Below are 13,232 nucleotides of genomic sequence, written 5' to 3'. Positions count from 1 at the left end.
TTTTTGTCTGTTTACATAAACGTTTATTCAAAGTTAAGTTTATGATTTATTTATTTAAAATGCAAATTAATGCAATTTGATGAAAAACCACCTGGACGAAGAAATACATTTTCACAAACACTTTTTATATCTGTGACTTTTTTGACTTGGATAATTTTTAATGATAAGAGTCATTAAACTTGATTTATTATAAATAAACTTTTTATTTGACTGTAAAAATCCAAATTAAATCTTAGATTTATTGTAACTTGATAAAATGGATGTTTGTATTTCCTAGAGATTCACCTTTGTGTGGTGAGGCTGGTTTCGATGGAGACGGGCCTCCATGTTTTCCATTTCAGTGACGAGAAGAATTTAATGTCAGACAAACTAAAAACGATACACTGGGTTTTCCAGCTTCAGTTCAGGTGTTTGATGTTTCTCTAGAAAATAACCACAACTTCCCGTTTCTGCTGAGGAAACACCTGGTGGCCCGCCCACCGGTCCTGGGAGGTGGCCATGTTTGCTCCTCATGGAGCAGAGATGATTCCAGGCCTGGCTGACCCGGGAGCAGCCGGAGGCAGGAGGTTCTGCCCTGAGGTTCTGCTGAGGCCGAGCCAGGCCAGCTGGCCAGCTGGGCGCGGCGCTGCTGCAGGCGTGAAGTGAGCATGCTCAGTGGGCCGTGACATCATCACCACATGGCTGCGCTGCATGCAAAGCAGCAAGAAGGTTCCCGTTTCACTCTGAGCTACAGAATCACAGCAAGACGAGCCGCAGAACAACGCAGTCATGGGCAAGGTGAGTGACCTCTGACCTCTGCTGGTTTACTGTCAATGGACAAGGTGAGTGACCTCTGACCTCTGCTGGTTTACTGTCATTGGGCAAGGTGAGTGACCTCTGACCTCTGCTGGTTTACTGTCAATGGACAAGGTGAGTGACCTCTGACCTCTGCTGGTTTACTGTCAATGGACAAGGTGAGTGACCTCTGACCTCTGCTGGTTTACTGTCACTGGGCAAGGTGAGTGACCTCTGACCTGCTGGTTTCCTGTGATGCTGACCGTTTCCGGATCGTTTCGAACAAACGGTGTGGATCAGTTTTCTGACTGGTTTGGTTCCTTCGTGTCTCCAGATTAACTCGCGGCCGAAGCTTTTCCCCGGAGACATCGTGGAGTATCCCAGGAACAAATACTTCTCTCATTTTGGGATCTACTTTGGGGAACGGGACGGCGTTCCCTACGTGGCTCACCTGACCTGCAGAGGTTGGCTGCTTTCAGATTCATGATTTATGTTGAAAATATTTCCTTCTGTTGGATCTGAAACATTTCCTGTTTGTTTCCTGAGACGCTGCTGATCCAATGAAGCTGAAAAATGTTTCCATCAAAGTTTCAGGAACAGATGGAATCAAAGTTTTCCTACTGAAGCTGCAGAAACAGGAAACGTTTATTAGATGGATTTCTGCCATCCTCTTCTAAACTAAAATCAATTTTAGGAAGATTTTATTGGGCAGCAGAGACCCTCTATGTTTAGATCCATGGGTTAGAACGGCCTAGTCAAAGTCTAAAACAACTCAGCATGTCAGCTGAAGCCTTTTGTAAAAAGGGGAAAAGTTTCAGTCTTAAAGTCAGCAAAAGGTTTCCAAACCTGTCAGCTCAGAAAGGTGCCTGCCACATTTTTCAGATGAATCCATGTTTGATTTTTCTGTTTCTCATTAATGGACCCGGCTGATTTACTCTGATTTTATTTGGTAACATTCGCCAGACGCTGACACAAAGATCCCGCTGTTTGGCCGCGCCCTGAGGTCAGAGGTCAAGCTGGATCCTCTAGAGCTGCTGGGGAGTAAATACAAGGTAAAGCAGAGCTGGGGCCGCGGCGCCGGGCCGTCCGCGGCCCCACACTGACCCCATTTGGGCCCACAGGTCAGCAACATGCTGGACGGGTCGCACTCCCCCAGAGACTTCCATTCGGTGGTGAAGCCCGCCATCGAGGACATGCTGGGCCGAGATGTGACCTTTGACATCCTGTTCCACAACAGCGAGCACCAGGCCACACTATTCAGATACGGAGTGAAAAAGTCCCAGCAGGTGAGCTGAGGGGGCGGGGCTTAAAGGGACTGAGTTTCTGGTAGAGGGGCGGGGCTTCAGTGGGCGGGGCCTAACGGCTCTGTGTCTCCGGCAGATCGAGCTCATCTACGAACACATCATGCCATCCTGGAAGAAGCTGTTTGAGGAGAAGAAGCTGTGAGCCGTTCTGCCACTAGAGGGAGCCGTCTCCTCATGTCCACCTGAAGCTGCACTTCCAACCTTGTCCTTCCACTAAACTTTCACACGCTTTAGAAATACTGCTCCTCTCCTTTTCTGTCCTTTCATGGTTCGTTGTCCGACTGAAGAACAAAAGTGAATTTTTTTAAATTTTAAATTAATCACATTGTTGCAGAGAAAGTATTTTTTTCTTCCATATTAACAGTCATGATGTCAGATTAGCAAAAAGATTTAGTTTCAATTTAACATTTCCAGAAATGTTTAAAAAGTTTCTTTCATTTTTTCTAGACTGTAAAATATTCAGATTTTCTGATTTCTTTAAATATTTTGCTTTACATTTTTAGAACATGTTTTTATATCTGTAAACATGCATTTTTTTCTTTTTAAAATTATTTGTAAGGTCTTGATAATGTTTCTTTAAACTGACATTTTATATTTTAAAATCTAAAATTCTCCATCTTGATTTTGAAGCTGAAATCTAAACACCATGACAAATGTGTTTGAATCATGTTGAAATGTGTTGAATCATAATCAGCAGAAAGCTTCCTGTTTACTGTACATTCTGAGCACAATAATTAAAAGTCAAATTGAATCATGAAGACTTTGGTTTTTAATTGTCAAATCTTTAGTTTTTATTCATTTAAATCTCTTTGCTTCTTCTTCCGTCCATTTTCTCCTTGTTTTTCTTTAAACTTGTTTGCATCCTGTTTTCATTCCTTCCTAACATTTCCCTCTGTTGTAAAACCTGAAATGTAACTTTGGTCATGTTCCTGCGTCACAGTTTGGGCGCCAGCAGCTCGCCGCCTGCCGGTCCTCCGCCTGCCGGTCCGTGCGTCTCTCTCAGCCACGATATCAGGATGTTGTTGGTCTCTGCCGGTTTGTCCATCTGCGTCCAGTGTCCACAGTCCTCGATGTGTCCTCTGCTCAGATTGGGGACCTGCAGGGAAACACGGACCTGTGACCCCATGACCTGTCGGCTCCACGCCGCGGCTTTCCGGACGCCTTGCTTACCAGATCCTCCATGCCGTGAGACATCGCCGGCAGCAGGACGGGGTCTTTCTCTGCCGTCACCATCAGCGCTGGCATGGCAATCTGGAAACAACATGGCGGCGTCAGGACGATCAGAAACCAAAACTCTCTCAGACCGGGAGGAGTCCGGTTCCAGTCCGGTCCCAGAGGAATCCGGTCCGAGTTTTACATGGTTCCTGGCTCCAGCACACCTGCAGCTCATCCACCTGCTCTGATGAGGCTCCGGGTGAGCACAGCAGGGAAACATTTGGTGGAGAAGCTGAACTATGATGCAACTCATTAGAAAAGGTTGAAAACAACTTGAAAGATAAAAATCTTGAAATGTTGCTTTCACATCACCTGGTTGGAATCTGCTTTGACTTCATGTGTAGATCAGTGTCTCTATAAGGACATAAGATCTGCTGTTTTTAAGGTCAATAAATGATCAGACTAAATAACTTAAACATAAGTTATGGTCAGCTAATGACTCGGACTATAAACTGACTTTATTTTGGGGCGCTCAGTAAGGTTTGGATCAAACCAAGTTATTGATTTAATGTCAGGAGATGAATAGTGCTAAACTTTACCCACTGTAACTCCAAGCCTGAAAATATTCAGAACTTTGAGAAAATATAAGAGCTGAGGGTGTTGTTGTCCTTTTGGATAAATTGTGTTTATGGGATGTAAATGAATGCATTGCATGTGAATTGTTTGAGTTTTAACAGATGGGTTGCATTCAAACATTCCTGTTATCCACAGCATGCAGAAAACTCTTAATTTCCTCTTCAGTGTAAGAACGTTGCACTGTTTGTGTCCAAGCTTTATTTCAGCCTGAAGGACGTTGATGTGAGCCATGAGAGACTCCAGCTGCTCCAGTCTGTCACCAACCTTCCCAGTGGGCTGTGAACACATCCACTTCCAGTTGGCCTGGTTGTTTCGGTACCAGTTCAGCGGTCCCCTGTTACACAACATGGAGGAGAAACGTCAGGCTTCAGTGGATCCAGTTAATCATCAAATCTCTGGACTCTGATTGAGCCTCACCTGAAGCCGCTCCCTCTGAACTGACCAACGTAGTAGCGCAGGTCGGCCTCAGTTAGCATTGAGCTGCGAGGAATCTGCTGTGGCAGACCCACAAACAGCCCGCCTGGGGAGACGGACCCAACCAATCAGCACAGACCCAACATGGACCAACCAATCAGCACAGACCCAACCAATCAGCACAGACCTAACATGGACTAACCAATCAGCACAGACCCAACATGGACCAACCAATCAGCACAGACCCAACATGGACCAACCAATCAGCACAGACCCAACAGGAACCCATTGTTGACCTTTAACCTGTCCCTTATTAAACCAGCAGATGTCCTCACCTCTAGCGCAGACCCCCGATGTGCTAAGAGCCGGACGACCTGCCTGAGGAAACATGTCTCATCAGAGTTGATGGATCTGTCCTGACCGGACTCTGCCTGGTCTGGATCTACTCACGGCTTCACGGCTGCTGGAAAAGAAAATCTTGAATGTTCTCTCCAAGTCGTTCTCCAGCTCGGCCTCGGCTACTCCCTGGAACAAAGACAAAGTCTGAAAGCTGGAGGAAGGCACGTTCGTTCAAACACTTCATCCTGACTTTAGGTGGAGCTTAAAGTCATTCTAAAGTCAGTTTTCTAAAACTTTCTTAAACTGAGAAGAAAACGATCAAATTAAACAAAGCAGAGTTGGAGAGCACCAACTGTGAAATGAAATGAAATGAATCTACTTTACTCTCACACAGCAAAAGGAAACAAAACAAAGTCCTTAAAGGAGTAAAATTGTCCTAAAACCAATATCAGTTTACCTAATGTCTGATCAAAAGTAAGATAGGTTTTTAAATAATTTAGAGCAGATTAAAAATAGTCCAGATTGAAACATTTAAATGCCTGTTGATGCTCAGCATTATGTTTTCACTAGTTTTATTCAGTTTAACTTATATTTAACGAAGCGCAGTTCATATCAAACTACACAATCTGTATCCTAAACTATTTATTTCAATACAATTAAATCCAATTACTCTAATTTCATTTAGTTACAGCTCAACACGGATTTAGGAAATCAATGAATGCTCATCGGCAAAAAGTTGTTTTTCTGAGGATTTTGGTTTTGACAGCAAAGTTCTATACTGAATAAACTTTAAAATCGTAGAGTGAAATCTTCAGCCGTTTATCCCGCTTCATTGATGAACAGCTCATATCAGATAATAAACGGGCGTTCCTCAACCAGACTATAACTCAACCTGTTAAAGTCAGAATTGCATATATTTGTTGTTTTGTGCACTGAAAGCTGGAAATGTTGTTGGGAAGAACTGGTCCAGAGATCCAGCTCTGGTTCTCCCCGTGAAGAAAACACTTACTGGTTTCTGGAAGTAATTCTGGTAGTCAAAAGCGGGCAGAGCCTTTAGTTTCTCTGAAGGCGGTTTCGAAGGGTCCGGTGAGAACAGGGGAGTATTCAGAGACGCTACCGCCCTTCACGGAAATTACATATTTTACTTAAACTTTCCAAATATCGCTAAACGTCGGTAACTCAGAGTTTTTACCTGATTCTCTCTGGAAAATACCGGGCCATAGTCCAAACCAGGGCACCGCCCCAGTCGTGACCCACAAGGGTGACCTGTGGTATGGACTTGGAGGACCAGAAAGACAAGTCACTTGTGATGAAGATTTTTATTAGGGTCATTTATTTCTTACCATTTTGTCCATGAAGGAGATTAGATCCTGCAGACAGAGAAATGCATAAAACTCTCCAGATTTAATTCTGCCACATTTTAACATGTTGATGAAATTCAGACCTTGCAAAGCTTCTCCTGGGAATATTCCTCAATGTCTGCAAGGGAACATTTACCAATCATAAAACTACAAACAGTGAGGTGGAAAATGTTTCAGGGATGTATTTGTGTGTGTGCCCACCAGGGGGTGCTGTGGATTCGCCGTATCCCTTCATGTCCAGAGCCAGGACCCTGAACCCGGCGGCAGCCAGAGCGGGAATCTGCCAGAGAGGAAGCAGGTGTGAAAACACGACACATCACCGCCGCTGCCTTAATGGGAGGCTCACCTGGTACCGCCAGGAGTACCAGCTCTCTGGGAAGCCGTGGCACAGCAGAACCGGCGGCCCGGAGCCCATCTCCACGTAGTGGGTCCGAACACCAGGCTGAAATCACAGCACTAATTATTCTGTCTCTATAGGCTTGATCATTGGCTGGCAGAGGAGGGTCATTACTCTGATGGTGACGTGTCCATGAGACACCTGGTCAGGGCTGCAGGCGATGGGAGGACTCTCTGCGCCAACAGCCTGCAACAAACAATGTTTCAGCTGACGTCACAAAGATTCAGGTTCTTCCTGTTAAGGATCAGTTCAATATGAACATGTTGAAAGTTTCGCATCGTCTCATTACGGCCATAAATGGTTTATATGAACAGTGGTACAAATTCATTGAGTTTGAATTTTCTTAAATTGGAGTCATTTCTAAACGATGCATATTATTCAGACATGTCTTCACTTCTTCAGAGCAGAAGAGCCACAGAAAGACGCATCAGTGCTTTTCCTTTGGCCACGCCCCCCACTGATGACTGCTGTATCGTGTTCCTGTGGAACCAGATGATGAATGCAACTGCAGCCTCACTTAAGGGAGGAGAGACTCTCCACTCAGACATTTAAAACTCAGTTTGTTGTGATGTTGGCGGGTCGTGGTGTTCCTGGTCAGGGATCGTTCAGACTGGTTAAGAGTCCAGTTGGTCTCAGTGCGGTTCTGATGGAGGTCGGTTGATGTTGAGCAGAAATGATGACCACCAGCAATGTTGGAGGTAGCGTTAGCCTTAGGGCTATGCGTTTACAGCTGTGTCTAGTCGATACAGGACTGAAGTCCACTTTGGAATGGACACTTTCATACAGGGGTTTGAACAACTGATTTCATATCCATGGAGGCATTGCTCCAACTCATCCAGGAAACGGCTGCTGGAGACCACAGAACCTCCAACCGAGTGGCCTTCCCTGTGTCCAGACCTGAATACCTCAGAAAACCTCTGTGAGCCGAGTCACCATGCAGAGGATCGTAACTCTTCATGGTGAGAGCCATTCATGGTCCAGGCCAATAAGGTTCTGGACCCAGAGGTTCTGTAGAGGTTCTGAACCCCAGAACCCTAGTGACCTGAGGAATGACCTTTCAGATGAGTGGGATGCAACGCCTCAGCAGACTCTACAGCGGCTTGTGGACATCAGGAGGCATCAAGCTGCAGTAGATGCTCCACAACTCATGATGTGACTGATGGTTCTGGTTTCCTGCTGATTCAGTGCATAGAAATTATGATATAGAATCATGAACTTATGTGTTCCTTAAATTTCACCCATTTTGATTAGTATTACTTGAATCTTTCAGTATAATTCTGATTCTCTGTGGATTAAAGAAAAACCATCAATGACTTGGGATGGATGGGAGCTTCTGGCACAGATTAACTGTTTAACTGGTTAACCCTTTAACAGTTTAACAGTTTAAGTGATAAGTGATTAACTGGTTATCTGAACCTGAACTCCAGTGAAGTCGGACAGTTTGTGCAGAGCAGCCTCCAGGTTGTCCACCAGGACGGCCTTCATCCCTGCCGTCTCTGCTGCCTTCACACTCTCCTCGTCCACATCGAGCCACAGAGCCTGAAACGGTTGGATGGGTTCAGCTCCTGGATCAGGAATCAGCTGCTGCGTCTCTCTTAAAGGGATATCTCCCACCTGCTGTGAGGGGATCCCCAGCTGGTCCAAAGCAGAGTTGAACATGGCGAACTCTGGCACTCTGTGACCTGAATGGCAGGACTGGAGGACCAGGTTAAAGTTGCTACCCAGGAGACAGAGGAGCCGAGCCGGGTCGTCTCCGGAGGCGCTGTCGTCCAGCCAGTGATTGGCCAGGACTGCGGTCAGTACTCCTTTAAATCAAAGTTTAGAGTAAAAACTCTGAGGTCCAAAATGACAAACTGCATGAGAAGCAGCTGTGTTCAGCATGTTACCGTGGTAACGCAGACTTGCAGACGTTTTCAGCACAATATCTTGGACGTCCATCATGGCCTTTCTGACCTCCTCCAGCAGACAGCTGACACACCAATCAGACGGCAGCGCCAGGCCTCTGACCTCAGCTTGTTTGGCACATTCAGCTTGAAAAGCCGGGATCATCTGCAAACACACACATTTATGTACTGACTCGGTAAATAAATGACGAGCAGGAAACATGCGGACCCACCTGATTTAGAGTCATTTTGCCTTTTTCTGCCTGAATCAAAGCTCCTTTATTTTGAGACGCCACATTGGACAGAAAACCTCTGAGAAAACAGATAAAATATGATCTGGATTTAATGACTCCAAATGACCTGTAAACGTGAGCAAAACATGAGAATTTACTAACGCACCATGTTCTGATCTAAAGTCAACAACCGTCTGGAAATGTTCCAAACTTTGAGACTCCAGAAAACCAGATTGATTGAATGATTGATTGATTGATTGATTGATTGATTATCCACGCCTGGAATAATGATGCCAAAGTCTGGATCCGTCTGTTTATCCAAGTTACTCAGTTTTTCTACTGAAGCAGGTTTTTGAGGTCAGTCATTGTTTACTGACGGTTCCACAGACGCTGATCTGCAGGTAATCGATCATTTATTGACTGATTATCTGGAGTCCTCAGACCTTCGTCTATAACTGAACTTTGTTTAAATCAAAACTCAAGACTTTGTTTTATTTTTATCTAATATGTGAAGCTGCAGCGGCTCTTGTGGTTTGATTACCTTGGTTTATATTTTTATATGTTTGGTTTGGTGATGTACTTTGATCTGCAGTGGAGGAGAAACCGGCTGTATAGATAAAAGATTGATTGATTAAAAGTACAGGGTGTGAGCGCTAAACCTGGGAAACCAGTTCTGGTGTTTTGGCTTTCTTCATAAATTATTACAGTTATTGCTTAATATAAACATTTCACTGTATTTATACTTTCTGATGCATTTTTCAGAAGTACTGATTCCCTCTGGATGTTCTTCCTGTTATGGTTTCTCTTCAGGTACTCCCACTTTCCTCCCACGGTCTGAAAACGTGACTTTGTTTAACTGGTTTCACTGAATGAAACATAGTGGATGATGGCCAAGTTCTACTTTCTGCAAATTCATTCATAATTAAGATACATTTTGACACTTCTCTGGTAGCCCATTATTAAAATTCACCATTTAGGTCTAAAATCTCAAACCTTGCTCACCACGATCTTTCCCCCAACCTGAATTAACTCAGTTAATATGTTAACTATTATCTGTAGTAACTGTTTAATGTACAGACATCTTTACAAAGTGAATAAACATTATTTTAATTTGGATTTAAGCTAAAATTCTTAATCTTGAGTGTGTTGCACGACTATCTGGTAATGTTTGCAGTGATCCTGATCTGACTCATGCGTCTAATAATAATTCAAATGTTTTTATTTCCAACTGGATCAGAATGAATTCCTCAGGTTCCTGTTTTACAGTGCGGTCGGCTGTGGTGTAATGGGAGCCTCTCACCGCGGCAGACTGTGCAGCTCCTCCAGTTTGTGGAAAACACCGGTGGGTCGTGACGGAACAACGACGCCCCAGAAGTTGAACAGAACCGCTTTCTTCCCCGCCATCGGACCTGGAAGCTGCAGGCTGTTGATTTGTGTGCTGCTGCAGCAGTGAGGGTTGTTATGTTTCGAGAGTTGCCCTTTGTACGCACTGACGCTGCTGCTCCGCCCACTGGGAATGCTCACTCATGCTTGGCTCACATGAGGCTTGTTCACACAGGCCACCGCTGCTCTAAACCTTTTGTTATTTCAATTATTCTACCCGTTCTTTTTGTAACAACAAAATCTCCATGGTGGAAACACAAACGTGTATAATAATGTCTATAAAAACTAAACCTAGATCCCTGAAACAGGAAATGATGCAGTTTATTTACAAAACATATTTAGGACATTTTTAATACATTTTCTTTTTAAAACTCTGCAACATATTCTTATTTTTGAAATTGTTCTTCTGATTTGTTGTACCTGTGGTAAATGTCTGGTAGGTTATGATTTCTAGGAAGTCAGAAGGGCGGCTTGTTCTGCCCAGAACCGCTTTGTACTGGACTGGTTCTGGTGACACAAAGTTCTGGACATCTGCACTTTGCGCCTACTGTTAATGGACGGCTATGATCTGTCAACAAGAGCCAAAATATTACCCGAAACAAGTTTATGGCTGCAGAAAACAGTCGGAGCTCCAGAGTAACTTAGTTTTATTTCATGTTTAGGAGTTTTTGGTACAAACAAAGCCCACCCCCCTTATCCATCTGCTGTCGAGCCCCAGCAGAAACTCTCAGGTTTACTTTTTCAGCCCCTCAAGTTGCTGTGGAAAAAATTTTGCCACCTCTTTTTTGAGTTTACTGAGGTCAGCAGACATTTGTTTCTGCAGTTTCCTTTGGGATCCACCACAGCATTTTAAACAGGCTGAGGTCGGCTGGACTTTGACTAGGACGTTGCAGCACTGATTCTTTTCTGTTTCAGACTTTCTGTTGAAAACCTACTGCCATGTTTGGGATCATTGTTCTGTTGGTTGGAACCGCCGGTCTTTCACTCTGTTTATGAAGGAGGTAATGGTGCACTTTGACTGAAAACAAGCCAAATCATCACCCCTCCACCACCGTGCCTGGCAGTTGGTATGAGATGAAAACCAAAACCCACAAAAATGAATTTGCAGCATTTTTGTTTTGTGTGCAGAAACTAGTTTTATATAAAACCTTGAGCTGTGTATCTTGAATAAGTAGGTGACAAACTCAATAACTAGATTTCTGGAATGATGTGAGCTGTAACCATAACCAAGTGTTTTGGGGTTTTTTCAACTTTTTAAAAAATCTTCACAAAACAAGACGGCAAGAAAAAACAGAACATGAATTAAGCTAACGTACTATTTATCAATGCATGACATTTAATCTTTAGCTCACAGATTAAAATGCTTTGATCAAAGTCCTTAACATTACTCTTTGTTATTGTCGTTCCTGTAAGCACTTTGGTGCAGTTTTACACCCATTTTTAAAGTGCTATATATAAATAAACTTGACTTCACATGGCTTGACTCTTGCTCAGCTCTGTTAGCCACAACATCATTTTTATCCCAAGAGCATCCTGAATCTTCAGAAGTTATTTTCAATCAGATAGATCAGAAGTTGTCAATGTTTTTCCCCAAACTGATGGAGGTCAGGGACGGATCAGGTAGGTTGGTAGGTAGCGCTAACCGAGGCTTAGCGCTACATAAAACATGCAGCAATACTGAGCATTAAATACAGGTAATTCTTTATTTCATGTTTTTAATTTATACAAGTTTGAATACAGAAGTGATGGCCTCACAAATCCACTGCCATGACCTGTCATGTCAGTGTTTGACTTGAAATGCAGAACTTTTATCATGAACAGGATGTGTTCATTTCTGACTGAAATACATTTTATGTCTCGATTCGTCAATGTGATGCATTATATGCCTGAAGATTAAACGGATGTTTTCAAGCCTTTTTCCTGTTATGATTATTTTCTGGCTACAGTTTTTGAAAACTCCGTAAGAACCAAGTTCCTTCCCATCCTGCGACCGTTCCAGCTGCTGCCAGGATTTCCCTGTCAGCCAGTCCAGCAGACAGAAAGAGGCAGATGACTGGATGCAAAGTAGGCACCATCTCTATTGTACCCTGCATCTTCATTGGGCTCAGAGCTCCAGACTTTAATGGCCTTTATTTAAACCACTGAGAGACTGCAAAAAACACAAGTTAAACTTTTCAGCATAGATTATATTTAAACATTCAATATTTATTCACAAAAGTTTCTCTTTTCACATTGTAGAATTAAATTACAGTATTAGTGTTATTTTATTTGTCATTTTATCTGATTAAATATTTGAGAAGTGGTATGATTTAAAAATAAAAGCATTGCTTATGTGTACTTAATTTGAAAAGTGAATCAATTCTTTATCATAATTTCCATTAAGTTTGTAAAAAGAAAATATCCGGAACAAGTAAAAGTATCCTTTAGACAAACATCTAATAGAATACAAGGCTAATTGAGTAAATATAAAAAAATGCTACATTCATATAATTTAACTCATCAACTAAGCACTTCTAGAACTAATCTCTCTTTAAAACCCTCAACAAGATGGATGTTTCTAACATTTTTAATGATCTGAATTTAAATAATCACTAGAAAAACCTCTCGATCAGCTGTTGTAAAGATCTTCTGTAAAAACCTTGTTTAAAATGTTTAACAACTTCATAATGATCTGATACATTCAATATAACATTTCAGCGCAGATTGCAGGCCATTTTTTCTAAATAGTTCTTTTTGGTTCATCTTGCTAAACAAGAAGTTAACTATCTTATCTCGACCAGAAACCAAATCCTGGAAATAAAGTCAGTGAAGGTCCAGTAGGTGGCGCCGGATTCATTTTGAGGTGGAGGGGCCATGGGGTGTTTCGTCACCTCTGTTACGCACTTGTAATGTCAGGCGCGCGCTCTTGTTCAATTGATATGATGGCACCTGTCAATCAATTCAGTGGGTTTGTCGCAATTTGTCCCGAAGTAAACAGTAAACCCCGTATATACATGGGTGTGTTACTGACATCGTGGAGATTCCTTCACACGTCTACATCCTGGAATAGCACCTGACCCAAACTCTTGCCCGAGTTGTTCTTGAAATCTGCCTTTGAAATACAATCATGAAGCCCTTTTATCCCCAAGGCTCCTGAATGACACAAGACAAGAACTTCTGGGTTCTGGACCTCAATAAAATTATGTATTAGTGCATGCCTGGGCCGCTCTTCTTCTTTTGTTTGTTATGTTTGGTAAAATAGTCAGCATTAAATTGCGAAAATTAATAAAAATAAATATAATAGGTCACAGATTGTTCCTAGCACTGTGCAATGATTCATACATGAATAATTCTAATGAATTAATTGCAATTAA

The 13,232-nt window shown here is 42.8% G+C and overlaps 1 protein-coding gene across 2 annotated transcripts; it reads right to left on the bottom strand.

The window, feature by feature from the left end:
- Nucleotides 1–2,826: 2,826 nt before the first annotated feature.
- Nucleotides 2,827–10,014, bottom strand: ephx2 (epoxide hydrolase 2, cytoplasmic). Of its 2 annotated transcripts, XM_007575281.2 has the most exons (18): nucleotides 9,797–10,011; nucleotides 8,497–8,575; nucleotides 8,267–8,429; nucleotides 7,995–8,185; nucleotides 7,797–7,919; nucleotides 6,495–6,566; nucleotides 6,330–6,425; nucleotides 6,185–6,263; nucleotides 6,067–6,101; nucleotides 5,966–5,992; nucleotides 5,815–5,900; nucleotides 5,632–5,743; nucleotides 4,734–4,808; nucleotides 4,619–4,661; nucleotides 4,287–4,389; nucleotides 4,134–4,203; nucleotides 3,249–3,329; nucleotides 2,827–3,174 (listed from the first exon to the last, which is right to left on the bottom strand). In XM_007575281.2, the coding sequence occupies exons 1-18, from the start codon at nucleotides 9,898–9,900 to the stop codon at nucleotides 3,013–3,015; spliced, it is 1,701 nt and encodes a 566-aa protein (XP_007575343.1). In that variant the 5' UTR covers nucleotides 9,901–10,011; the 3' UTR covers nucleotides 2,827–3,012. The 2 variants fall into 2 exon arrangements, with proteins under 2 accessions (XP_007575343.1, XP_007575341.1); XM_007575279.2 differs by having other exon boundaries at nucleotides 7,797–8,185; nucleotides 9,797–10,014.
- Between the last annotated feature and the right edge of the window lie 3,218 nt (nucleotides 10,015–13,232).

Source organism: Poecilia formosa, unplaced genomic scaffold, assembly GCF_000485575.1.
Source record: "Poecilia formosa unplaced genomic scaffold, Poecilia_formosa-5.1.2 Scaffold374, whole genome shotgun sequence".
Lineage (NCBI taxonomy): Eukaryota > Metazoa > Chordata > Actinopteri > Cyprinodontiformes > Poeciliidae > Poecilia > Poecilia formosa.
The sequence above is the reverse complement of the archived record's forward strand: the minus strand, read 5'-3'. Positions and strand labels throughout refer to the sequence as shown.